General features: G+C 39.9%; 1 protein-coding gene across 2 annotated transcripts in view; it reads right to left on the bottom strand.

Annotated features, from left to right (window-relative positions):
• Tmem63 (transmembrane protein 63) overlaps nucleotides 1–27,215 on the bottom strand; it is a 440,514-nt gene that overhangs the window by 86,986 nt on the left and 326,313 nt on the right. For both annotated transcript variants that reach the window (XM_090375486.1, XM_090375485.1), the window contains exon 19: nucleotides 15,558–15,663. In XM_090375486.1, the coding sequence (XP_090231612.1) occupies nucleotides 15,558–15,663 (106 nt within the window). The remainder of the gene's footprint in view (nucleotides 1–15,557; nucleotides 15,664–27,215) is intronic.

The raw sequence follows: 27,215 nt of genomic DNA, 5'->3' as shown, positions 1-27,215 counted from the left end.
TATTCCATGAAAATTATGGAGTCACTGGTTAAAGAAGTAATGCAGGATCATCTAGACAAGACTGCAGTTATACTTCGGACACAGCATGGGTTTGCTAAGGGGAAATCTTGTTTGAACAAATCGATTGGATACTATGATGTAGCCACAAAGGAACTGGATGCAAAAAAATAATTTTTGTATCACATACCTGGATTTCAGGAAAGCTTTTGATATTGTTGTACATAAAAGACTGCTGTACAAATTGGAGCAGCGTGGCGCTATGGGCAAGTTGCTGCTATGGATAAAGGGATGATTGAGTGGAAGAAGACAGAGTGGTAAGCAACAGACACTGCTGTTCATGGACTAATGTTGTTAGTGGAGTTCCCAGGGTTTGGTGTTGGGTCCATTGTTGTTCTCTATATTTATCAATGATACTGATGAAGGCATATCACACTTCATGGCCAAGTTTACAGATGATACAAAGTTTGGCAGGGTGGTTAAAGACTAGTGATGGTATGCTGCTGCAACAGGATCTAGAAAAATTAGCCAGATAAGCCAAGAAATGGCAACCAAAGTTTAACATTGACAAATTCAAAGTACTACATATGGGAAGCAGTAACCCCAGAGTAACATACCCACTGTGTGGTATTCCACTCAGGGTAGTGGAAAATTAAAAAGACCTTGGAGTAATTGTGCAGTCAGATATGAAGTTCTCTGACCAGTGCAGACAGGCTGCCAGGCCAGCTCATGGGGTTTTGTCAATGATAAGGAATTGATTATACTATTGTATAAGGAAATGGTTAGGCCACATCTTGAGCAATGCAGACAGGTCTGAAAACTTAATTTTAGGAAAAATGTAGAGCTGCTTGAAAGAGTACAGAGAAGGGCAATGAGATTGGTGAGGGGAACAAAGGGGTGCTCTTACCAAGAAAGGATTGTGTTCTACAAATTTCAGTGTCTGGATAGCAGACACCTGCAAGGTTATTTGATTACGGTGTTTATGGCTTTGAATGGCTTGAGCAAGTTAAGTGCTGATGGGATTCTTCCTCCTGCTCAGACTATGCACATGAGGGGACATAAATTCAAATTGAGGAAGGACTGTCACAGAATAAATGTGTGGAAGTTTGCCTTTAACCAGTGAGTGGTTGATTGTAAAACACACTTTCATCTGTTGTTGAGGAAGTTGATAGTTTAAAGATATTCAAGGCAGAACTAGGAAGACTATTGGAGGGAATGGTGAAATGGAAAGTGTTTATTTTATTTCTTTTTTTTTTTGTCTAATGGCACTACTAATACTAATCAACATATGCCATTGCGAATGCTAATGCTAAAATAGCAATGAATTCTTTGCTTATGTTAATATTAGAAGGAAAGGGACGAAATACATTGGTCCACTAGATATAAATGACTATTGATGATCTTATATGCTAGCAAACTGAATAAATATTCTACATCTATATTCATGCACAAAGAACTTTTTAGGAATATGGAAAACCAGGAGTATACCAAGTTATAACTGGGAGCTAAATGAGTTTGTGGTAACTGAGAGGAAAGTGGAAAAGAAATTGTTGAAGTTAAAACTGAATAAAGCAGCCTGGGCTGATGGAATCTATCCAATTACATTAAGAGAAGCAGAAGAGGTAAAACAAATCTTTAGGCTTAATTATGAAAGTATTGTTGATTCTGGAGAGGGGACCTTTACACTAGAAATGCACATACGTATCCCCTATTCACAATGAAGCATCGCAGTGAAAGCAAGTAATTATAGGCCTGTGAGCTTGACTACTTTTCCAGCAAAAATAATAGAGCAATAAAAAAAAAAAAAAAAAAAAAAGGTCATAGAGGATCATCGTATCAGGAATATAGTTATAAGGAAAATACTGCATGGATCTGTTAAGGGGCAGTCTTATCCGATTATCTGCTATGATACATTGAAAGAGTAACAATGCAAAAATATAATTTTGATATTATACACCGATGAGCCAAAACATTATGACCACCTAACTAATATGATGTTGGTCCTCCCCAAACTAGAGCAGCAAAGCAACAGGCACAAAGTGGCAGGAGTGCTGTGACTTGGGGGAGAACTGAGGGGGGCGATTCTCCAACGCATCACAGCCTAAAAAAATGTGCACCTTGTGAAATGTTTCCCGAATTCTCTGGAACGGAACATGATATTGCCATGGGGGATATCTTTGTGTGTGCGCGATGTAAGGAGTGTAAGGAAATCAGGCGACAACTCAGCATTGTTATGGGCCTATATGAGAGTTTGAAGGACAGGGTAGATACCCTCGAAAGATCTAAATTGAGGGGCCATCAAGCTCTCAGCTGCCCACATCAACACCAGAGCTTGCACTTGGTCATCACACAACACAGCGGCAACCCCCAAGGCAGAATGCGCTGGTCCCACAGGAACTAGTAGTTGTTGATGACTCTATTGTCAGAGAAACGGGTAACATGCTTTGTAAAAAGGATAGGTGGAACAGGACCAGGGTATGTCTGCCAGGGGCAAAGGTTGATGACGTTGTAGAGCAGATATCATCTTTTAAGGGTACAAAAGGTGATATAGTTGTACACGTTGGCACTAATGATATTAAGAGTAGGAGACCGGCAGAATGACTTAACAAGTACAGGTCACAGTTGAACAAAAGCCGAAAATTAGGGTTGAATTTGAAAGTGTCTGCAATTCTTCCCAGACACAATAGGAGGGAGTATATGATGAGAGCCTTGTCGATCAATTCGGCCCTGGAAAGACTGTGCCAGGCTCAAGTGATAGAATTTTTTTCAGCTTGGTCTGTACTTGTTAACAGGAGAGACTGCTTCTACAGGGATAGGATACACTTAAATAGCAAGGGTGCAAGAATATTTCTGATGCTATCGACGCAGTGTTAAGTGGGTCGGAAAACTGATAGCTTGGGGGAAATACAAGGACTAATAGTTTAACAGTAGCCATAGGCAGAGGTGAAGGTGATTCTTGCACAACTTCTATTAGAATAGGTAGTATGGAGCGAGGGGTGTTGGGGGTTTCAGGGACGGATGGCAGTCATCCTGAAATAGGTGGGTATATGGGATGTGTTAGGGTAACTAGGAATAGGAGCATGTATGCTTGCATGTATAACAATGTTGGAAGTATAGTAAATAAATTTGATGAATTTGAAGTGTTGGTTAAGACATCAAAGGCGGATATTGTTGGGATAACAGAGACGTGGTGTCACACAGATATAAGGCATGCAGAACTGGAATTTGGGGAGTACAATGTGTACAGAATGTTGTTGTTGTTGTTGTTATTTGGCTTAACGACACAAGGGCTACTGAGGCCAAATTGTGTCTGCTGATAGTTTATTTAGTCGAAATATAACACTGTTGAGGTTAAATTAAATACTCCTATATAGGCCAATACGTTTTAAAAATATTACAAGTTCATTTATGTTTGCTTCATTTCCCAGGATATGAGTTAAATCATGTGAGAGGTTCAACCTAGAGACCGACTGAAAAGTGTTTGACCGTATGGTTGAATATAGGGGACAATCAAAGAGGAAATGCCTAACAGTAAGTTGACTGTCACAGGTTGAACACTGGGGTGGATCTTCTCCCAGTAGCAGGAACAGATGAGTATGATGAGTGTGTCCAATTCTGAGTCTTGCCAGTACTACTTCCTCTCGTCTGTTTTGTCGAAAGCCTGAGAGCCACAGCTTTGGTTCTTGTTTTATCTCGTAAAGTTTATTGTTGGTGTTACTTTTCCAGATCTGTGACCAGTTATCGTAACTTGCTTTGCGAATAACAGGCTTATAATCAGTGTAAGGAACCTGAGGATGTTCTGGGACAGCTGGTTGAGGATGTTTAGCTGCAAGATCCGCACTTTCATTTCCCGGAATACCAGAATGGCCAGGGATCCAGCAAAAACTAATTGATTGATTAGACACACTGCAGGAAAATAGCTGAGAATGAATGTGTTTCAAGGTAGGATGAGAAGATGAAAAATTCTTCCTTATGGCAGAAACAGCACTGAGCGAGTCAGTGTAAATTATGACAGGTGAGATGGAAAGTTCAATAATTTTACTGAGTGCTGATTTGATGGCATATAATTCGGCTGTGAAGACGCTGCAGACTAATGGTAGTGAGGCAGTAACCGTTAGAGAAGGAAAAACTGCAGCTGCACCAACCGCAGTAGCTGTTTTGGATCCATCAGTATAGACTTTACAGGCATGGGAGTTCTGAGTAGTGTGAGCTAAGTGCAACTGCCTGATATTAAAGGAAGGTACATTATTCTTTCCCCACTCCAAAAAATGTGTATCGTGGGAGGAAGAAACGTATGTCCAAGGTGGAACAGGTGCAGTTGTGTTCTGAAAAATATCGCTTAAATTGATATTCCAACTCTGAGAAAGCTCTTTAATCCTGAGTGAAGCAGGTCTGTTTTCATTTGGCTTGCTGGTGTACAGAAAGGATAGAAAGGGAGGAAGTGTTATGCTGTTAATTAAGAAAAACATAAAATCAAAAGAAGTGCACCCAGTCGATACAGATGAACAGTGCACTGTTGAGTCAGTTTAGTGCGACATAACCACTGCGAAAGCAAAAATAAGAGTACAAGTGTGTTATAGGCCTAATGACTTGAATGAGTACAATGAACAATTATACAGAGAAATAGAGTTGGCCAGTAAATCAGAATGTCTTATAATAGGGGATTTTAACTTCCCAGATATTGAATGGAACTTGTGGGTTGGCCACTCACACACTATTCAGACTTTTGTAGATTAGTTGGATGATTGTTTTCTGCAGCAGCATGTTTGAGAGGCAACCAGAGAGAGTAATACTCTTGATCTGGTTATCAGCAGTGATCACTCGTGTATTAAGAATTTGCAGATAAAGGAACCACTAGGTGGCAGTGATCACAGTGTACTGATCACAGTGTACTTAAAGATATAATTACCATCAGGGGTAAAGGAAAGGCTTTTTGCTTCTGTAAAGGTGAGTACAGTGGTCTCAGAAAGTTTTTAAATTCTGTACAGTGGGATAAACTGATGATGTTACCAACAGTAAATTCTAAGTGGGAACATTCAAGGAATTAATCGTGGAAGCTACTAAAATTTTCATACCTATTAAGAAATATTGTTCAAGGTTTAGGCCTAAATGGTTATCAAATGAACTAATGAGACTCGTAACAGAGAAGAAAAATGCATGGGATGCATATAAATTATCAAGCGACTCAGAAGCCTATGGCAGATATAAGCTAGTCTGTAATCAGGTCACAAAGGAGGTCAGGCAGGCAAAGGCAGATTACGAGAAATCCTTGGCAAAAGATGCTAAGAAAAACAGCAAGGATTTCTTTACTTATATAAACTCTAAAAGGAAGGGAATGAATCTGATTGGTCCACTTGACAGCGATGATTCAAGTGTTGATGATCCTGCTCAGATAGCAAACAAACTGAATGAGTATTTTGCATTTACATTCACACACGAGGAGTTATTAAGGTATGGAAATGGCAGAAGGTTATCAAATTGTAGCAGGATACTTAATGATTTTGTAATAACTGACAGCAAATTGGAGGAGAAATTGTTGAAGCTAAACATAAGAAAGGCACCTGGGGTAGATGGGATCTATCCAGTTATATTAAAGGAGGCGGCAAAGCAACTAAGCAAACCCTTAGCCATAATTATGAGAGCATCCTTGGACTCAGGGGAGGTCCCCACGGACTGGAGATGTGCAAATGTATCCCCAATTCACAAAGGAGGATCGAAGGGTGACACGAGTAATTACAGACCGGTTAGTTTAACTTCTGTTCCAGGTAAAATAATGGAATCACTGGTTAAAGATGCATTGCAGGATCATCTAGACAAGACTGCAGCAATAATTCAAACACAGCATGGGTTTGTTAAGGGAAAGTCTTGTCTGACAAACTTGATAGGATATTACGATGTGGTTACAAAGGAACTGGATGCAAAAAATAATTTTGAATTTCAGGAAAGCTTTTGACACTGTTGCGCATGAAAGACTACTGTACAAATTGGAGCAGAACGGTATTAAGGGTAAGTTGCTACAATGGATAAAAGGATGGTTAAGTGGGAGAAGACAGACGGTGGTAATCAATGGGTGCTGCTCTTCGTGGACTAATGTTATTAGTGGAGTCCCACAGGGTTCGGTGTTGGGTCCACTGTTGTTTTGTATATTTATCAATGATATTGATGAAAGAATATCAGGCTTAATGGCGAAGTTCGCAGATGATACAAAGGTTGACAGGGTTGTTAATGACAGTAATGGCAGTCTGCTACTGCAACAGGATCTAGATAATTTGGGCAGATGGGCTAAGAAGTGGCAACTGAAGTTTAACCTTGACAAATGCAAAGTACTGCATATGGGTAGAAGTAACCCCAGAGAAACATACCCTCTGTGTTACTACACTTAAGGTGGTAGAAAATGAAAAAAGACCTGGGAGTAATTGTGCAGGCAGATATGAAGTTTTCTGAGCAATTCAGACAGGCTGCCAGGGCAGGTCATGGGGTTTTGTCAATGATATATAGGAATTTTGCTAGCAGGGAAAAGGAGGTGATTATCCCTCTGTATAAGGGAATGGTCAGGACACGCCTTGAGTACTGCATACAGGTCTGGAGGCCTCATTTTAGGAAGGATGTAGATTTACTTGAGCGTGTACAGAGAATGGCAACAAGATTGGTGAGGGGAAAGAAGGGGATCCTCTTATCAAGAGAGGCTTAATTTCTGCAAATTGTAGTGGCTGGAGACTAGGCACCTGCGCGGTGATCTGATTGAGGTATATAAGGCCTTGAATGGATTGAGCACGCTGAATTCTGATGGGATCCTTCCACTTGTTCAGATTACAAACCTCAGGGCATAAATTGAAATTAAGAAAAGACAGATGTAGAATAGATGTATGGAAATTTGCCTTTAGCCAGCGGGTGGTTAATTGCTGGAACAAACTTCCATCTGTCATTGTGGAAGTTGATAGATTGAATAAATTTAAATAGGAACTGGACAGGCATTTGTAGGGAATGGTGTGGTTTTTTTTTTTTTTTTTTTGGCTGATGCTGCATAAGCTCATACACATGCTTTCTTGCATCACATGCCACTATTACTACATGCAGCCAAAACAGCTTCTACCGGGCAAGACATGGATGATACAAGATTTCTAAAAGTGTCTTGTGGTATCTGGTACCAACAGATTGGAGTTGCTGTTCCAACACAAATCACAGATGATTGATGTCTGGGGAATTTGCAGGCAAGGGCAATACCTTGAAATCTTCCTCATGTTCCACGAACCAGTTTTGAAAAATCCTGGCGGTGTGGCATGTCGCATTATCCTGCTGAAAGGTGGCACCACCAGTGGAGACCGTTGCCATGAAAGGGTGTACCTAGTCAGCAATGATGTTTAGGTAGGTGGTAGATGTCGCAGAGTGCCTGGCACATGTTTTTCCTTGAGGTTGTCACAGACATTCGCTCAGATATGCCAGACAAGCTGCACTTGCTACCTACCTGGGAGTCTAAAACGCTGATGGAACTGATATTCGGTTGACACTTGTTTGTTATTTGGTTTTTAGGAGCATTAGCAACTAAGGCCATATTGCTCCATGGTTGACACTCAAATCGAGTGGACCCAATTGCGGCAAAGTCCAGACGGTCTGTGACAGCCACATCCTCTGCTTGCACCTTAACGATGGTGGGACTGTTAGTAATCCTGGGTATAAACTCCATGCACAAGTACATGGTGGGTGACCACCCAGGTGTGAACCAACGTATGCAAGGGTCGAGGTGTAGCGCCCACACCACGTGGAAGAATGCCTCCCCTCTATGTTACTAGCCAGTACTAGGTGGTAGATGACTCTCATCAACCGGTGCAATACCACCACTTTGTTTATTGGAGGCTTGAAGTGGTGGAACCCATGTTTAGTCTCTAGAGCTAAGTTCCGGTCGACCCTTCGCTATCTCTTCCATAATGCAGTATGATTGATGACCTTTGAGGTTATGATGAACATCATGGCGAGATCCAATATTCCTTACATTTCGAGGGTACAGCTCTAAAACGGTGTTCGCAGGCTGGCCGCTAGGTAGTACACCGGACCGAACCTATTGGTAACTCTCCAGGAGGCTTCCGGATCAGCTAGTGTATAATCTTGCTACCTCTACTCTACCAGATAGGTTTTTTTTTTTTTTTCGTAGCTGTTGGCGCATCGCCTTCTGTGGCCATAATGCACATCCCAAGGTTTTTTGCAGTACTTTGATCAAGCCCGACGCGTAATTTCAACCTGCGACCTTTGGGTTGCCAGGCAGCCACTTTACCCACCTGGCTAGCCCGGTCGGCCTGCCAGATAGTGACTGGAAGGAGTCCGAATAGTGTGTATGCAGGGAGCATTGTGAAGGCCACGTTATGTCAAGGATCTGGGTATATTCTTACGATGTGTACGCCATATCCAAAAATTTCATTACTTCATACAGCATGTCCCATCCACTTTTTCTTATCTGCGAAACGATCTAAATAAGCTTATCTGTGAAAATATCTAAACCTCCCAAGCACTTCCTAATTCATTTCACAAATATATGTGGTCTCAATTCTAATCTCAATGATGTCCATTTCCACTTGCAGTCTGCAAACCCTATGTATTTTTTCTGGCAGAATCTCAGTTATCGGTTTATTCAACTACTGCTCATCTTAGATGCCCAAATTATTCGCTGTATGATTCCTTTTGCCTCAAAGGTGGTACTTGTGCATATGTCCATTCTGATATTCCCTGTCAGAGACTTGGCAATTTGGAATCTACTCTCTTTGATCTTCTCTGGCTTAAAATCTCTCTACATCATTGTGTAAAATTCATCTGTTGTCTCTACCGTTCTCCCAACTCCACTAATCACTTGGAGCTTTTTGACTTCCTCTCTTTGCAACTTGACTTTCTCCAGTCCAACTTTCCTAACAGTGAGGTAATTTTCCTTGGTGATTTTAATGTTCACAACTCCAGCTGGCTTCCATTTTCTAGTCACACCGACCCAGCTGGTCGAGATGCGGAGGCTTTTGCAATTACTAATGACCTTGCACAGATTGTTCACTTACCTACAAGAATACCGGACAATCCTAATCATACAGCCAACACGTTTGATCTTTTTCTCGCAAACAACCCCTCTAAGTACACGGTCGAAGTGAGAGGTCCTTTAGGCACTTCAGATCACAACTTAGTTCTCTTCTCCAATGGAGCCTTTATCTCATGGCTATTCCCAACCTTGTGTTGTTTGGCATTACAAGAATGCAAAATGGGATGACCTGCAAGATTTCTTTTCTTCTTTTCCTTGGATGGATTACTGTTTCAAAACATATGATGTCAATGTTTGCTCAGATCGTGTCAGTGAAATTATTCTTGCAGGAATGGAATCCTTTATCCTACACTCCACTTTAAAATCTCGTCCTTTATCTAAACCTTGGTTTTCCAATAAATGTGCTAAGGCTGTTCAAGAGAAGAATGATGCATATCGTAATTGGCTTGTTTCTAATTCTTCAGTTTCATTTTCTGACTACACCAACGCTCGCAACAATTGTAAAGCAGTTATTAATTAGTCAAAACTAGAGTTTGAACAGGCTAAGAGTAGAAAACTTGCTTTTTGCCCTATTGGTAGCCGAGCATTCTGGTCTCTTGCCAAAGCTATTGGCCGCAACTTTTGCCCATCTCTGCTCCCACAGAACCATCTGTCCAAACCAGATGGTTCTGTTGTCACTTCAGCCAAGGATAAAGCTGACCTGCTAACACCCCATTTTTCTTCCAACTCATATATTAATGATCTTGGTAAAACACCTCCCACCATTCCCAACACGCTCCATTCAATGCTTCTTGTGGTCTTCCATCAAAAGGATTGCAGAAGGATTTTGACGATCTTGATGCTAAGAAAGCTCCAGGTCCTGATGGTATTTCTCCACTTGTTCTCAAAACCTGTGCTCCTGAACTTACTGCTATTCTTTGCCACCTTTTTTCACTTTCATATTCCAAAGGTGTTTTTCCTTCTGCTTGGAAATTTGCCCATATCCAGCCAGTTCCTAAAAAGGGTGACAAATCCCTCCCATCCAATTATCGTCCCATTGCAATTACTTCTACTCTTTCTAAAGTAATGGAGAAATCAATTAACCACCAACTCTTAAACTACCTAGAAACCTTCCTTCTGATCAACGATCGCCAGTATGGATTCTGTCAGTGTCGCTCCACTGGTGATGTTCTTGCTTATGTTACCCATTTATGGACTAATTCAATGGAAAGGTTTGGTGAAACACAAGTAGTTGCTCTTGACATCTCAAAGGCTTTTGATCGTGTTTGGCATAAAGGTCTTCTAAACAAGCTTCCATCTTATGGTTTGCCAACTGTTTTTTGTAATTGGTTATCCAGTTTTCTCTCTGATTGCTCACTGAGGGTGATGGTAGATGGCTCTATGTCTTCTAACTTCTCCGCTAACGCCGGTGTCCCCCAAGGTTCAGTTCTTTCCCCCACTCTTTTCCTCTTGTATATTAATGACCTTCTTCCATTGACTGGAAATCCTATCCATAGTTTTGCCGATGATAGCACATTGCAATCCACTTTCCATTTTGAGAAACCTTGCCGTGTGCAATCAGCTTCAACTTCTCAAAAATCTGCTACCAATTCCTTAAATGCCGATCTTCAGGTAATTCTCCAGTGGGGCAAAGACAACTTAGTTGATTTCAACTCTACTAAAACTAAGTCTTGTCTTATATCTCGCAAAAAGGATTCTTCTGCTCCTATGCTTATCTTTAGTGACACTCCGATTTCTAGGCAAAATGATATACCTCTTTTGGGGATTACCTGACTTATAACCTCTCTTGGCACAAGCACATTACAAGTATTGCTTCCTCTGCACCTAAAAAACTTGGTTTTCTCTTTCGCTCTCGGCGTTACTTTTCTTTCAAACAGCTGCTCACTCTGTATAAATCGCAAATCCACCTTGCCATGGAATATTGTTCCCACATCTGGGGTTGTGCCCCCAAAACCTCTCTCAGGCTTCTTGATTCCATTCAGAAGAGGGCAGTTAGGTTAATTAATGATTCGTCTCTAACAGAGTCTCTCCACTCGCTGTCTCATAGACGTACTGTTTCTGCTGCATGCCTCTTCTACAGATACTTCCATGGGCACTGTTCTGCTGAATTGGCTTCTATTATTCCCGCTCTCTCTTTCAAAACAGTCCGAACACGTGCCGCCACCAGCCAACATCTGTTTACTGTCCAACTTCAAACTCACAGAAACAACCTTTCATCTTCCTCGTTTATTCATTCAACTGCCGTTTTCTGGAACAACCTTCCTTCATACATATTTCCTGAAAATTACAGTCTACAGAAGTTCAAGTCCAATGTCAACAAATATCCTCCAACCCAAGCACAGTACTAAGTACTATAGGTTCTAATACCTCTCGTGTTTGGGGTTTACATAAAAAAAAAAAAAAAAATGTTTGACCGGACCCAGGGTACCCCAGCAGAACATCGCCCAAAGCATGACACTGCCACCACCACCGGCTTGTTTTCATACAATAGGAAACTTGACTCATTGGACCAGACGACCTTCTTCCATCGCTCAAGGTCCAGTTTTGATGCTCGCATGCCCATTGTAGGTGCTGTCGCCGGTGAACCGTCATTAGCATGGGCACTCAGAGCAGCCTGTGGCTATGCAGCCCCATTTTCAGCAGGGCTTGATGTACTGTGTGTTGTGACATTACTCCCACCACCAGCATTCCAATTACCAGCAAACTGTGCCACAGTTGCCCTTCTGTTGCCACGCACCATCCAGGAGAGCCTTTGCTCACCTCGAGCATCGATGAGCCGTGGTCATCCAACACCTCTCCGGCGGTTCGTGGGTTCTTTCCCCCCCTCCTCGGACCACTTTTGGTAGGTATTAACTACAGCTGACCGTGAGCATCCCACCAGCCATGCCATTTCGGATATGCTCTGACCCAGTCATCTGGCCATTACAATTTGGCCTTTTTCAAACTCACTTAAGTCTGCTGCCTTTCCCATCTGAAGAACAAGAGCAACACTGATTGACTAATCTCAGTATCGGGTGTTTTTTATACAGTGTCCCGACACACACACCTGCCATATTTTACCTGCAGTTGCTTCGATTTGCATAACGACTCCCTGGTCATAATGTTTTGCCTCATCGATGTATATTTAATACTTGAGTAAAGTTTTTGATATTGTTTCCCATGAAAGCCTGCTGTACAAATTGGAGCAATGCAGTATTTGGGCTTCAACTAGAAGAAAAGCAAAGAATCCCATGCTTGGCTTACTAGTGTAGAATCCTTTGCTTCTCTTCTATTTGAAGCACCACTGCTGACTTCTGTTTGAAGGAGTGGGATTGTGTTGATACCAGAGTCACACTAGGCTTTGGTACACAAATCATGCAGTGGTCTTTTCATAAGCCTAAAGGATAAAATTGTCACTCCCCCATTTTCTCTTCTGGGAGTTTTCCAGACTTTCTCCTTTGTTCTGTCCCTTAATCCCCTACAATCAGACTATCTCCCTTCTCCTTTCTGTCATAGTCAGACTGAGAGCAACCCTGCAAGCGACGAAACAGAAGGCCTGTCTTCATATGCGGAAAGGACAGGTACCATGAAGCAGCCTTACAAAGTGATTGCTGCTTTCTGGTAGCAATAGCAAAATGACTGGTCACACAAACAACACAACAAAACACTCCTGCAAAAACACACAACTGGGTTTTCAGAGGGATGCATCACCCTAGAGAACACTGTGAATTTAGAGGAAGACTAGGAGCCACCTTGACACAAACACACTACACAAAAATACAATGTGCTTAATCCAGTACCCCCATGGCAACTTAGTCGGCATGATAAATCACCAGCTGCCATTCATTTTGAGAGGAATGGATTCGGTGCCCATCAATGACCTTAGGAATTTCTGAGATCTTCTTCAATCAAAGCTGTAGTTAGCCAATCTTAGGCAGAGAGAGAGAGAGAGAGAGAGAGTAGAGTTGCCCCATGAGTCATTCTGGGTTCTTCTTCCAACCTGTAAAATATGCAAAACAGCCTGCAAACATATATGTATAACTTGTACTTTCACAGGCAACTACGCACAGGGATATCAGTAAATATCTTAGGTGCCATTAAAATAACAATTTGAAATTTTTGTCCTGTACTATCACACATCTAAGAACTTCACTTGTAACACCAACAGGCTCCAGCTTATATGTTACCCTACTGAGAGGACAAAGCCAAGTGTTTTGCTGAAGTCTAAATAAACAAACATAAAAATTATTTCCCGCATCCAGCTCATAAGAAACACTATCAAAATTGCTAACCACTGAATTTAAATAATTAGTATGTAGTTGTCCACTTTGCTCACAGAATCACCTTTATGTATCGATGATAACATAGGTTCTTCTCCACACTAAAGGAATTTTCCCTGAGTCAAAGGATGCCTTCATAATTATAAGAGTTTCTCTCTCTCTCTCTGCCACCCTCAAAACCCCCTCGATACATGCCATCAATTCCAGAGGCCTTACTTGCCTCTATGTTTTAAAATTTTTCAATAACTCACACACATACACAATATTCTGTAATTTCAATATTGCTAATTTCATACTATTTGGCTTTACTTGGAGATTTTTCCTAATCACAGAATTTCATTTGTAAATTACTTGTTGAATTCATCAGCAACATTAGATGGATTATCGAATACTTTCCTATATCGATTACATAAGGATCTGACTGCTCATTTTTTTCATTATTTTCTTCACATATGTGAAAAATTTCTCCTCTCCATTCTTTACTCACTTGGGATAAAGGGTTAATCAGACTTTAGCAGCCTAACACTTTTGTGGGACACTATTACAGATAAACTTACAGCTGTTCTGGCTTCAGTACTTTTCATCATTTTGTAACTTGCCCATGCCACCCTTCTCTGCTCTGTTAAACTGACCAGAGCCTTATTCAAATATCTCAACATCTTCCTCATGCTATAATTTCTTAATGTATAATTTGAAATAATTAAATTAAGGGTGATTCACTACCAATGCGACAAACTTGCAGTAGGTGTAGGGGCACAAAGACGAATCGGAATCACATAGCATTGCAGGGTCCGAAATGCCTTCGTCATGCAGTAGAGGACATTGAATGGGAGGTCGCGTGAACAGCGATCCTGCTGGAAATCAGCATTTGCGAACTGGTTCCAGAGGCAGTAGGATGGACGAGTATTCAAACGTTGAACTGGCCGACATGCACCTCGTGTATGGAGCTGCGGACTGTAATAGGTGCGCCGCTCTGCGCTTGTACCAGGAACGTTTCCCGCACAGGCGTGTTCCTCATCATACGATTTTCACACGTGTGCACAGAAGGTTATGTGAGACTAGTTGTGTCACAAGAGGTACCATGAATCGAGAGCGAACGACGAGGACGCCAGACAATGAGGAGAATGTCCTACGTCTTGCAGAAGGCAATCCGAGTACGAGTACTCGAGCGATAGGCCAACAGTTGGGTATTTCCCAATCCTCTGTATGGAGGATACTGTCAACAAACCAAATGAGTTCATATTATCTGCAACTGCAGATTATCCACTCCAGAGGACTTTTGCTACTTGGTTTCTTCAACAGAAACAGTTCACAAATGCTGACTTCCAACGGGATCGCTGTTCATGCGACCTACCGTTCAACGTCCTCTACCGCATGACGAAGGCATTTCAGACCCTGCAATGCTATGTGATTCTGATTCGTCTTTGTGTCCCCTACACCTCCTGCAAGTTTGTTGCACTGGTAGTGAATCACCCTGTATATATTAATTCTCTTCCTGTATCATCTGTCCAACTGATAGAGGGCATATGGCTGTTATTGTTATTTGGTTTTTAGGAGCATTAGCAACTAAGGCCACATTGCTCCGAAGAGTGTGCTACGCACTGCTGCTCCTAGGGTATATGGCACATTAAACTTTCATACTTCCCTGAATCCATATCCAGGTGGGCAGGAGCAGCAGTGCATAGCACACGCTTCTTGATTAGACCAGGGTTCGAGCCCATGACCATCAAATATGGAGAGTGCGGAAAGGTCAGGGAATGACCACCACATATTCCTGGAGCAATATGGCCTTAGTTGCTAATGCTCCTGAAAACCAAATAACAACAACAACTTCCCTGAAATTGAAACTTCCCTTACCTTTAACATAACTTCTCTCTTTATTCATGTTTATTTATTTGAATTAGGAAGTCAGTTTAATATGTGAAATCTTCTAATATATTTGGCAATTTTAGAAATGGCTTTTAGAATAACTGAATATTTCAATACAGGCATAATTTAATTCCTACCTACCTAACATGCATTATTATGCTTGTATTTATAATGAATCCAGCATTTTCAATAAGCGTTTTCATAAATGTGTTTATTGCACTTTAATATAAAATATTAAAAGACTTAATGCTTTTAAAAGGTAAATCCTACAATTATTCTTAAGGAATAATATTAATTTCCATTTTTATTTCAGTGGCAAGCTTAAATATCTTATACCTTTTTTATTTTTTATTACATTAAATTTGAAAATACTGAAACAATTTTAATTAAAAATAAGTAGTATACCTTGCAAAACTCACCAAATGGCAGTATCAAGGGACACGAAAGACTAAAGATGACAACTGCTGAAAATACTAATAAAAACCAAGCATACTGGACACCAAATTCAAATTCCCACAGAATAGCCTAAGAGATTATTAGGGTACATAAAGAAATTATTAAAGAGATTAATAATAAAAAGAATAATAATAATGACATTAATAAAGACTATTAAAATAGATAAAGTAATTTTTCTTAAAATTTCCTTTTGTGATAAATGTATTGTAACTGCCAAAGAAGTTATTAAAATACTTTCTTTAAAAAAAAAGTTAAGGTATTCAACGGATAGATGTCCACACGTGACGTGACTTTTGATTGACACATTATTATGCCTCACACTTATCAACGTCAACAATTATTTATATATTTTATTAAAGAATATGAAACTGCATTTCCTACAATTAGATAAATCACAATACCTATATCTCTCATGAATTTTCATGCATTATGCAATAATAGAGTCAAAATTCTTGACTTGCATATTAAATGTAACTAAACCAAGACATAGTTGGCAGCTTCATAAATGTATCTTTTTCTGGGGTGGGGGCCACATAGTATGAGGTCAGGCAAGTAAGGGAAATGGATATAGTTACACAACAGTATTAGAAGTGAACTCTTCTTGCCCAAGAAATTAGAGTTGTGGAAGAACTTCCAATCTTTTGCCACCCACCATTTAGGACACTTCTTTGGGATACTTTTCACACGCAGCACAACACTGGTATATATCTTTCCTTATTTACAGCGAATAAGGAAAGGCATTACTTATTATTATTACATCACTTTTCTTTTCAATTGGTCTTGATTCTTTGATCGTGAAGAATAAGGCAATTTCCAAGTCAGATTTACATTTTATTATTTTTTTTAAAGATCATAAAGAAAACACCAAGTTTGGGAACAACAAATCATTATCCAATCTTCTCACTGCATTGAATAATGCATATTCTTCAGATCAAAATTTGCAGATGAGGTATAAAGATTGGTAGTGTCATTAATGATCAGTTCCAAGCATTTCCTTCAGGATGACTTGAAGAGACTTCAAAGATGGTCAGAGAGGTGCTAACTATGTTTTAATGCTGCTAAATGTTATAAATGTTACCTTGTATTTAGCAATGCTAAAATAAACAGCAAAAGCAAAATGACTGGAAAAGCAAAAATTGGGGTATTTATTAATTTTAATAATAATCAACAAATACCCCAAAAAAATTATACAATTGGTGAGGTTGAATAAAAACAATGGAAGAGGAAAGAGATTTGGGATTTACGATACGGACAGATATAAAGTTTTCTGAACAGTGTAAACCGGCAGTCAGGAAAACATGTCTATCGATGATTTATCAAACGTTATCCTGTAGATAAAAAAAACCTGTAGCGATAGGGAGGTCATAATCCCAGGGTATAAGACCACATTTGGAATACTCTGTTCAACTATAGAGACCTCATCTGAAAAAAGATGCCAAGCTTCTTGAAAGGGTCTAAAGATGGGTAACTCGAATGGTGAGATCAGCAAATGGACAACTGTATGATGAAAGGCTCTGACTACTTGGCTACAGGGCTTGGCAACAACCAGGCACCTCAGAGGTGACCTAATTGAGGTATATAAGGTTCTGATAGGGATTAGTAAAATCAATGAAGATAGAATTCTCACTGTTATAAAGATTATCAGAATTAGGGGCCACAAATAATAATTCAAATTACAGGGGTTGAGGTTTAGATTAGATTGTAGGAAGTTTTTTTTAGCCAGTGAATCATTCATTGCTGGAACAAGTTGCCCTTTCAGGTAGTTGAGGCTGGCAGTTTGAATAAGTTTTTTGAATAACAGTAAACTGGATAGTTACCTGTATGAGGAGGGAAGCATATAATTTGTATTTCCTTACCTACTTGGTGGGTATTTTATTTATTTTTTTTTTGCCAGTGCAGCAAAAGCCTGTGGCTGCCTTGCACTATATGGCAAATACTATCGCTATTAATCCAACATATATGGAAACTATCACTTAAAATTCTGTAATGGCTTCTTTGTAAAATGTTTAAAACTTCTGCAAGTTTATTAACATCACACAGTAGTTCTGTTGAAGGAGTTGATCTGCTGTTTAAATTTTTTGGATATATGAGTAGTTACACATCTTCCAGCACAATCACTGCCTGCTAAAATTTCTCTTTACTCTGAATCTATAATGCCATTCAAACTGGTAGTATGAGATGGAGTATCCTCTCCATAAACCTGATGAATCATTTCCAATGTTTCAGAAGCAGATCTTTCTAAGTGCTCACAAAATTTGATGTTTGCAATACAGTTAGTTCTGCTATAATGCAGTGTGTGTTCCTAAAAATACCCAATAAAATTGCTAAAAAGTTTAAACATCTTAAATTTCTAATAAATAAATAATATAGCACTTTACCTCGACAAGATATGAAGTTTGATTGATTGATATTTCTGTTCACTGACATTTTCTCTTTTTTTTCTTTATTGTAAAATTTAAAACAGTAAAAAAGATAAGCAATCAATAACGATGAACATGGGACGCACAAATTGTGCAACTGAGACAAGTTTACGAAGCTTAAAAAATAGGAATGAAGAGAAGATTCTGAAAATTTATTTGTTTTTTATATGACTAAAGATTTCGTGGAAGGGGAAACACATTTCACCATAATAATGTAAAATCCCAAAGAATTCCAGCTATCAATATTGTCGCAAATGCAGTAAGATCGAGTTTACCTGTTTATAATTAGACTGCACTAAACAGAAAAGCCCAAAAAACTGGGAATTTTTTTGTTTTATGGTAGTGACCTCCATAAATGTGCTCCTCCGCTCACACTATCCTGCCTCACGAAATTTCTGTTTAAACAGAAAAATGTGAGCTCCTGAAAACGTGAATCAGTCTACAACTTCACCTATTATCTTGTGAATCAGTGAATGACGTGTCTACAACTACAGTAAATGTGAAATAGAGCTCTCACACATTTGACGTTTGACATTTTTTAAGCTTCGTAAATTTGTATGTATTGCACAGTTCACTACGTTCAACTTGGTACCGAGTTTTGAGTTCACCTGGTGTTACTTGCAGAAAAAATTGCAGATGAGCCAAAAATCTCATTATTTCCTAATATATCAGTTGCACTGGAGCAAATTGAAGTTGCGAAAATGTATGTTATAGCAGAATTGACTGTATTCCAAATTTTACATTCTTCAAACTCACAAATTGTGATAAAATAAGTGCATTTCAAATGCACATGGCAAAGAAACATGTATGAAACAAATAGCAAAATTCTAAGTACATGCAGATGCAGTTTGAAACTTGCAATCTGACAATATTTTGGTATACTTGCATGTATACCAATGCTAGAATTATAGTAAATAAATTTGATGAATTTGAAGTGTTGGTGAAGACATCAAAGGCGGATATTATTGGGATAGGTGGTGTCAAACAGATATAAGGAATGCAGAACTGGAATTTGGGGAGTACAATATGAACAGAAAGGATAGACAGGATGGGAAGGGAGGAGGTGTTATGCTGTTAATTAAGAAAAACATAAAATCAAAAAAAGTGCAACCAGCTGATATAGATGAACAGTTCACTGTTGAGTCAGTTTGGTGTAACATAAGCACTGCGAAAGTAAAAATAAGAGTAGCAGTGTGTTATAGGCCTAATGACTCGAATGAGATTTTTTTTTTTTTTTTTTTTTTTTTTTTTGATAGTTGTTGACGCATCGGCTTCTGTGGCCATAATGCACCTCCCAAGAATTTTTTGCAGTACTTTGATCCAAGCCCGAGGCGAGATTCGAACCCGCGACCTTTGGGTTGCCAGGCAGGCACTTTACCCACCCAGCTAGCCCAGTCGGTCTCGAATGAGTACAATGAACAATTGTACAGAGAAATAGAGTGGGCTAATAAATCAGAATGTCTTATAATGGGGGATTTTAACTTCCCAGATATTGACTGGAACTTGTGGGTTGGTCATTCACACACTAGTAAGACTTTTGTGGATTTATTGGATGATTGTTTTCTGCAGCAGCATGTTTCAGAGGCAACCAGAGAAGGTAATACTCTTGATCTGGTTATCAGCAGTGATCATTCGTGTATTAAGAATTTTCAAAAAAGGAACCACTAGGTGGCAGTGATCACAGTGTACTGATGTGGGATTTACTTAAAGATATAATTACCATCAGGGGTAAAGGAAAGGGTTTTTGCTTCCGTAAAGGTGAGTACAGTGGTCTCAGACAGTTTTTAAATTCTGTACAGTTTGTTTGTTTGTTTATTTGGTTTTTAGGAGCATTAGCAACTAAGGCCGTATTGCTCCGGAGATATGCGGTGATCATTCCCTGACCTTTCCGCATCCTCCGTATTTGGTGATCATTCTGTACAGTGAGATCAACTGACGATGTTACCAACAGTAAATTCTAAGTGGGAAGCATTCACGGAATTAATCGTGGATGCTACTAACAGTTTCATACCTATTAAGAAATATTGTTCAGGGTTTAGGCCTAAATGGTTATCAAATGAACTAATGAGACTCGTGACAGAGAAGAAAAATGCATGGGATGCATATAATATAATTTATCAATGCAACTCAGAAGCCTATCGCAGATTAGCATTAGCAGAGGCATATGATGCAAGAAAGCAAGCTTATTCAGCATCAGCCAAAAAAAAAAAAAAAAAAAACACCACTCCCAATTTCACCCCTCCGTTCGCTCGAAATACCTGTCCAGTTGAGCCTTAAATTTGTTTAGGCTATCACTTCAACAACAAGTGATGGAAGTCGGTTCCACCTACCAACCACCCACTGGCCAAAGGCAAATTTCCGCACATCTATCCGACATCCGTTCTTCCTCAATTTGAATTTATGCCCCCTGAGCTGATTATTCTGAGCAAGATGAAGAATCCCATTGGCATTGAGCATGCTCAAACCATTCAAAGCCTTATACACCTCTATCAGATCACCTCGCCGGTGCCTAGTCTCCAGACTCTGTAATTTGCAAAACTTAAGCCTTTCTTCGTAAGAGCAACCCTTTGTTCCATTCACTAATCTTGTTGCCCTTCTCTGTACCTGTTCCAGCAGCTCTACATCCTTCTTGAAATGAGGCCTCCAGACCTGTATACAGTACTCAAGATGTGGCCTAACCATTGCCTTATACAAGGGAATAATCACCTCCTTATCCCTGCTAGAAAAATTCCTGTATATCATTGACAAGACACCATGAGCTACTCTTGCAGCTCGTCTGAAATGCTCAGAGAACTTCATATCTGCCTACACAATTACCCCCAGGTCCTTTTCATTCTCCACCACTGTCAGTATAGTACCGCAGAGTTGATACGTTGCTCTGGGGTTACTGTTTCCCATATGTAGTACTTTACATTTGTCAATGTTAAACTTCATTTGCCAATTCTCAGCCCATCTGTTCAACCTTTCCAGATCCTGTTGCAGCAGCATAGCATCAGTGGTGTCCTTAATAACCCTGCCAACCTTTGTATCATCTGCAAACTTGGACATTAAACTTGATATCCAATCATCAATATCATTCATAACACCGAAAACAACAACGGACCCAACACTGAACCCTGGGGAACTCCACTAATAACATTAGTCCACGTTGAGCAGTGTCCATTGATTACCACTCTCTGTCTTCTGCCACTCAACCATCCCCTTATCCATAGCAGCAATTTGCCTCCAATGCCACACTGCTCCAATTTGTGCAGCAGTCTTCCATGTGCAACAGTATCAAAAGCCTTTCTAAGATCCAAATATATAATATCAAAGTTATTCCCTGCATCCAGTTCTTTTGTGACTACATCATAGTATCCAATCAAATTGGTCAGGCAAGACCTGCCCTTAACAAAACCATGCTGCGTCTGAGCTATAACTGAATTCTTGTCTAGATGATCCTGCAGTGCTTCTTTAACCAGTGCTTCCATTAATTTACCTGGAACAGAAGTTAAACTAACAGGTCTATAATTACTTGTGTCAGCCTTTGATCCTCCTTTGTGAATTGGGGTTACATTTGCACATCTCCAGTCTATGGGTACCTCCTCTGAGTCCAAAGAAGCTCTCATTATTAAGGCTAGGGGTTTGCTTACTTCCTTTGCTGCCTCCTTTAATATAACTGGATAGATCCCATCCACCCCAGGTGCTTTTTTTATGTTTATCCTCAACAATCTCTCCTCCACTTTCCTCGCAGTTATTACAAAATCATCCAGCTCACTGCCAATGTTTACTTTACCTACATCATTCTCCTTCCTGAATAACTCCTCATGCGTGAATGTAGATGCAAAATACTCGTTTAGATTGTTAGCCAGCTGAGCAGGATCCTCAACTGTTGAACCATCAATATCCAGTAGACCAATCTGATTCATCCCTTTCCTTCTTGAGTTTAAATAGGTAAAGAACTCTTTTCTGTTTTTCTTTGCATCCTTTGCCAAGGATTTTTCGTAGTCTGCCTTTGCCTGCCTAATCTCCTTTGTGACTTGGTTACAGACCAACTTATATCTATCATAGGCTTCCATGTCACCCATTCATTTGTATGTATCCCATGCATTTTTCTTCTCTGCCACATGTCTCATTAGTTCATCTGACAACCATTTAGGCCTAAACCTTGAACAATATTTCTTAGTTGGTATGTAAAGCCTGGTAGCCACCAAGATTAGTTCCTTGAATGCTTCCCATTTTGAGTTTGCTGTTGGTAACATCATCAGTTGGTCCCACTGTATAGAATTTAAATGCTGTCTCAGACCATCATAGTCGTTTACGAAAACAAAAACCCTTCCCTTTACTTCTGATAGTAGTTACCTCCTTGAGTAAATCCCACTTCAACACACTGTGATCACTGCCACCTAGTGGTTCATTTATCTGCAGATTCTTAATGCATGAAGAATCACTACTGATAATCAGATCAAGAGTATTGCTCCCTCTTGTTGCCTCACGAACATGCTGATGTAGAAAACAATCATCCAATAAATCCACAAAAGCCTTGCTAGTGTGCGAGTGACCAACCCACAAATTCCAGTCAATATCTGGGAAATTAAAATCTGTTTTACTGGCCCACTCTATTTCCCTGTACAATATCTTATTATACTCATCAGAGTCATTAGGCCTATAGCACACTCCTACTCTCAATTTTGATTTCCCTATGCTTATGTCACACCAAACTGACTCGACACTGCCCTGTCCATCGATGTCGACTGGCTTCACTTCCTTGGACTGTATGAGTTTCTTAACTAATAGCATAACCCCTCCTCCCCTCCTGTCCTGTCTATCCTTTCTATACACATCGTATTCCCCAAATTCCAGTTCCGCATTCCTTATATCTGTATGACACCACGTCTCTGATATCCCAACAATATCTGCCTTTGATGTTTTGAGCAATAGTTCAAATTCATCAAATTTATTTACCAAACTCCTAGCATTGGTGTACACGCAGGTATACATGCACCTGTTTCTATTCCTAGCTACCCTAACACAACCCATGTGTTTACTTGTACAGCAATGACTCCCAGCAGTCTCTGAAATATCCTGCATCTTGTTTTTCAGGCTTCTGCTCATTTCAATAGAAGCAGTGCAAGAATCACTTCCACCTCTGCCAGTGGCTACTGTTAATCTATTAGTCCTTATATCTCCCCCAACTAGCAGTTTTCCGACCCACCTAACTCTGCCTCGACAGCATCAGCAAAAATTCTTGCACCCTTTCTATTTAAGTGTATCCCATCCCTGTAGATGCAATCTCTCCTGTTAACAAGTACAGTCCAGGCTGAAAAAAATTCTACCCTGAGTCTTGCACAATCCCTCCAGGGCTGAATTGATCGACAAGGCTCTCATCATATACTCCCTCCTGTCTGGGCAGACACGATAGGAGACAGATATAAGCTAGTCTGTAATCAAGTCACAAAGGAGTTAGGAAGGTGAAGGCAGATTAGGAGAAATCTTTGGCAAAAGATGCTAAGAAAAACAGCAAGGATTTCTTTCCTTATATAAACTCTAAAAGGAAGGGGATAAATTTGATTGGTCCACTTGATATCGATGGTTCGACCGTTGATGATCCTGCTCAGATAGCAAACAAACTGAATGAGTATTTTGGATCTACATTCACACATGAGGAGTTATTAAGGTTTGAAAATGGCAGAAGGTTATCAAATTGTAGCAGGGTGCTTAATGATTTTGTAATAACCGAGAGCAAAGTGGAGGAGAAATTGTTGAAGTTAAACATAAGAAAGGCACCTGGGGTGGATGGGATCTATCCAGTTATATTAAAGGAGGCGGCAAAGCAACTAAGCAAACCCTTAGCCATAATTATGAGAGCATCCTTGGACTCAGGGGAGGTCCCCACGGACTGGAGATGTGCAAATGTACTGCCAAATCACAAAGGGGGATCGAAGGGTGACACGAGTAATTACAGACCAGTTAGTTTAACTTCTGTTCCAAGTAAAATAATGGAGTCACTGGTTAAAGATGCATTGCAGGATCATATAGACAAGACTGCAGCAATAATTCAGACACAGCATGGGGTTTTTAAGGGTAAGTTAAAGGTAAGTCTTGTTAAGGGTAAGTCTTGTCTGACAAATTTGATAGGATATTATGATGTGGTTACAAAGGAACTGGATGCAAAAAATAATTTTGATATCATATATTTGGATTTCAGGAAAGCTTTTGACACCGTTGCGCATGGAAGACTATTGTACAAATTGGAGCAGAATGGTATTAAGGGTAAGTTGCTACAATGGATAAAAGGATGGTTGAGTGGGAGAAGACAGAGGGTGGTAATTAATGGGTGCTGCTCTTCGTGGACTATCATTATTAGTGGAGTCCCACAGGGTTCGGTGTTGGGTCCACTGTTGTTTTTAATATTTATCAATGATATTGAGGAAGGTATATCTGGCTTAGTGTCAAAGTTTGCAGATGATACAAAGGTTGGCAGGGTTGTTAATAACAGTAATGGCAGTGTGCTACTGCAACAGGATCTAGATAATTTGGGCAGATGGGCTAAGAAGTGGCAACTGAAGTTTAACCTTGACAAATGCAAAGTACTGCATATGGGTAGAAGTAACCCCAGAGAAACGTACCAACTGTGTAGTACTACACCTTAAGGTGGTAGAAAATGAAAAAGACCTGGGAGTAATTGTGCAGTCAGATATGAAGTTTTCTGAGCAATACAGACAGGCTGCCAGGGCAGGTCATGGGGTTTTGTCAATGATACATAGGAATTTTGCTAGTAGGGAAAAGGAGGTGATTGTCCCTCTCTATAAGGCAATGGTCATGGCACGCCTTGAGTACTGCGTACAGGTCTGGAGGCCTCATTTTAGGAAGGATGTAGATTTACTTGAGCGTGTACAGAAAAGGGCAACAAGATTGGTGAGGGGAAAGAAGGGATCCTCTTACCAAGAGAGGCTTAAGTTCTGCAAATTGCAGTGGCTGGAGACTAGGCACCTGCGCGGTGATCTGATTGAGGTGTATAAGGCCTTGAATGGGTTCAGCACACTGAATTCTGATGGGATCCTTCCACTTGTTCAGATTACGAACCGAAGGGGGCATAAATTCAAATTAAGAAAAGACAGGTGTAGAACAGATGTGCAGAAATTTGCCTTTAGCCAGCAGGTGATTAATTGCTGGAACAAACTTCCATCTGTCGTAGAAGTTGATAGGTTAAATAAATTTAAAGAGGAACTGGACAGGCATTTGGAGGGAATGGTGTTTTTTTTTTTTTTTTGGCTAATGCTACATAAGCTCATAGACTTGCTTTCTTGCATCACATGCCACTACTACTACTAATAGCAAACTGCACTCCAGCAACTTCTTGACAATACAATATAGATAAACACAGTACAATCAAATTGTGAAATGCAACAATCACAGAACCTGGAAATTTTTTTTTATCCTGTGAGGTATATAAATGAAAATTTGCAGTCATAATTTATCATTAATGATTAATGTACAAAATTATGGAAATGTTATAAAAGTAAAGACAATTGCATCAGAAATGGAGACATAAGTTCTAACAGATATAATATGAAAAAGTCAATGTCAAGTATAATTGCCACTAAAGCCATGCGTGGAAACAAACTCACAAAATTTGAGTACTGACAGGTATCGCGATGTCGTAGAGCAAGGCTGTATATGGTGGAGTTTAGAGCATCTCGACATTCTGGAGATATGTTTGGAACATCATCATCATCAGCCATTTTCAATCCACTGCAGGATGAAGGCCTCTCCAGCAACTTTCCAGTTCCTTCTGTTTTGAGCAGTGGCCATCCATTTACTACCCAAAAACTCATGAATTTCATCTATCCATCTCCGTCTTTGTCTTCCAGGTTTTCTTCTAGCTCCTCGGTACCATTCTGTTATTTTCTTAGTCCATCTGTCATCATGTCTTCGAGCTATGTGTCCTGCCCAAGACCATTTTAGTTCTTTTGTTTTGATAAGAATGTCCTTTACTTGAGTTTGCTGCCTAATCCATGTGTTTCTCTTCTTATCTAACAGTCTGATTCCCAATATAATTCGTTCCATTCTTCGCTGTGTAGTTCTCAGCTTCTCTTCCATTCTTTTGGTGAGTGCCCAAGTTTCACTTCCATAAGTCATGGTGGGAAGTATACATTGATTCATTATTTTACGTTTCAGACAAACTGGGATATTGCTCTTCAGTATGTGACTATATTTTCTGAATGCTATCCATCCAAAATTTATTCTTCTCTTGACTTCCAGCCATTTATCATTATTACAGCTGATAACTTGTCCCAGAAAAGTATATGACTCCACCTTTTCAATTACTGCTCCTTCAATCATTATTTCCCTTTCCATGGCATACTTGTTCATCATTACTTTTGTTTTAGCCATATTCATCTTTAGTCCAAAATCCTTACTAACTGCGCATAACTGATTAAGATTTTCCTCTAATTCTTTGGGATCGTGGCTTATGACCACAATGTCATCTGCAAATCGTAAATGGTTTAGGTACTCTCCGTTCACATTGACTCCTTTCTTCGACCAGTCTAATCTTCTGAAAGCTTCCTCAAGGGCAGCAGTAAACAGCTTTGGAGATATTGTGTCTCCTTAATAAAGGAGGTAGCACTCTCATATATTTTCTTCCAAATCATAATATATGGGGTATCTATGCCTTGTCTTTCCAGTGCCCGAAACATTGCCTTATGCTGTATGGAGTCAAATGCCTTTTCATAATCCACAAATGCCAAGCATAATGGTGTTTTATATTCATTTGCTTTCTCCATTAGCTGTGATATTACGTGAAGGTGATCCATAGTTGAGAATCCTGTCCTAAAGCCAGCTTGCTCTTTCGGTTGATTCTCATGAAGTATTCTTTCTAATCTGTTAGTAATCACCCTTGTGAACAACTTGTAGATGTGGGATAACAAGCTAATTGGTCTATAATTTCCAATTTCTGATTTATCTCCTTTCTTATGCAGCAAAACTATGATTGCATTATTCCACTGCTTAGGCATCACACCTTTTCTAATGCACTTTGTGAAGAGCCTTGCCAGTTTTTGTGTTATGTCTCTTCCTCCCAATTTTAACAACTCTACAGTAACTTCATCTTCCCCCGGGGCTTTCCGATTCTTCATTTTCTTCAATGCATGTTCTACCTCATCAGGAAGAATATCGGGTATGTCATATGTGTTGCTACTTTGCAATCCATCTTCTCCA

Source organism: Mastigoproctus giganteus, chromosome 6, assembly GCF_048544385.1.
Source record: "Mastigoproctus giganteus isolate SK-2022 chromosome 6, ASM4854438v1, whole genome shotgun sequence".
In the NCBI taxonomy this organism is placed as follows: Eukaryota; Metazoa; Arthropoda; class Arachnida; order Uropygi; family Thelyphonidae; genus Mastigoproctus; species Mastigoproctus giganteus.
The sequence above is the reverse complement of the archived record's forward strand: the minus strand, read 5'-3'. Positions and strand labels throughout refer to the sequence as shown.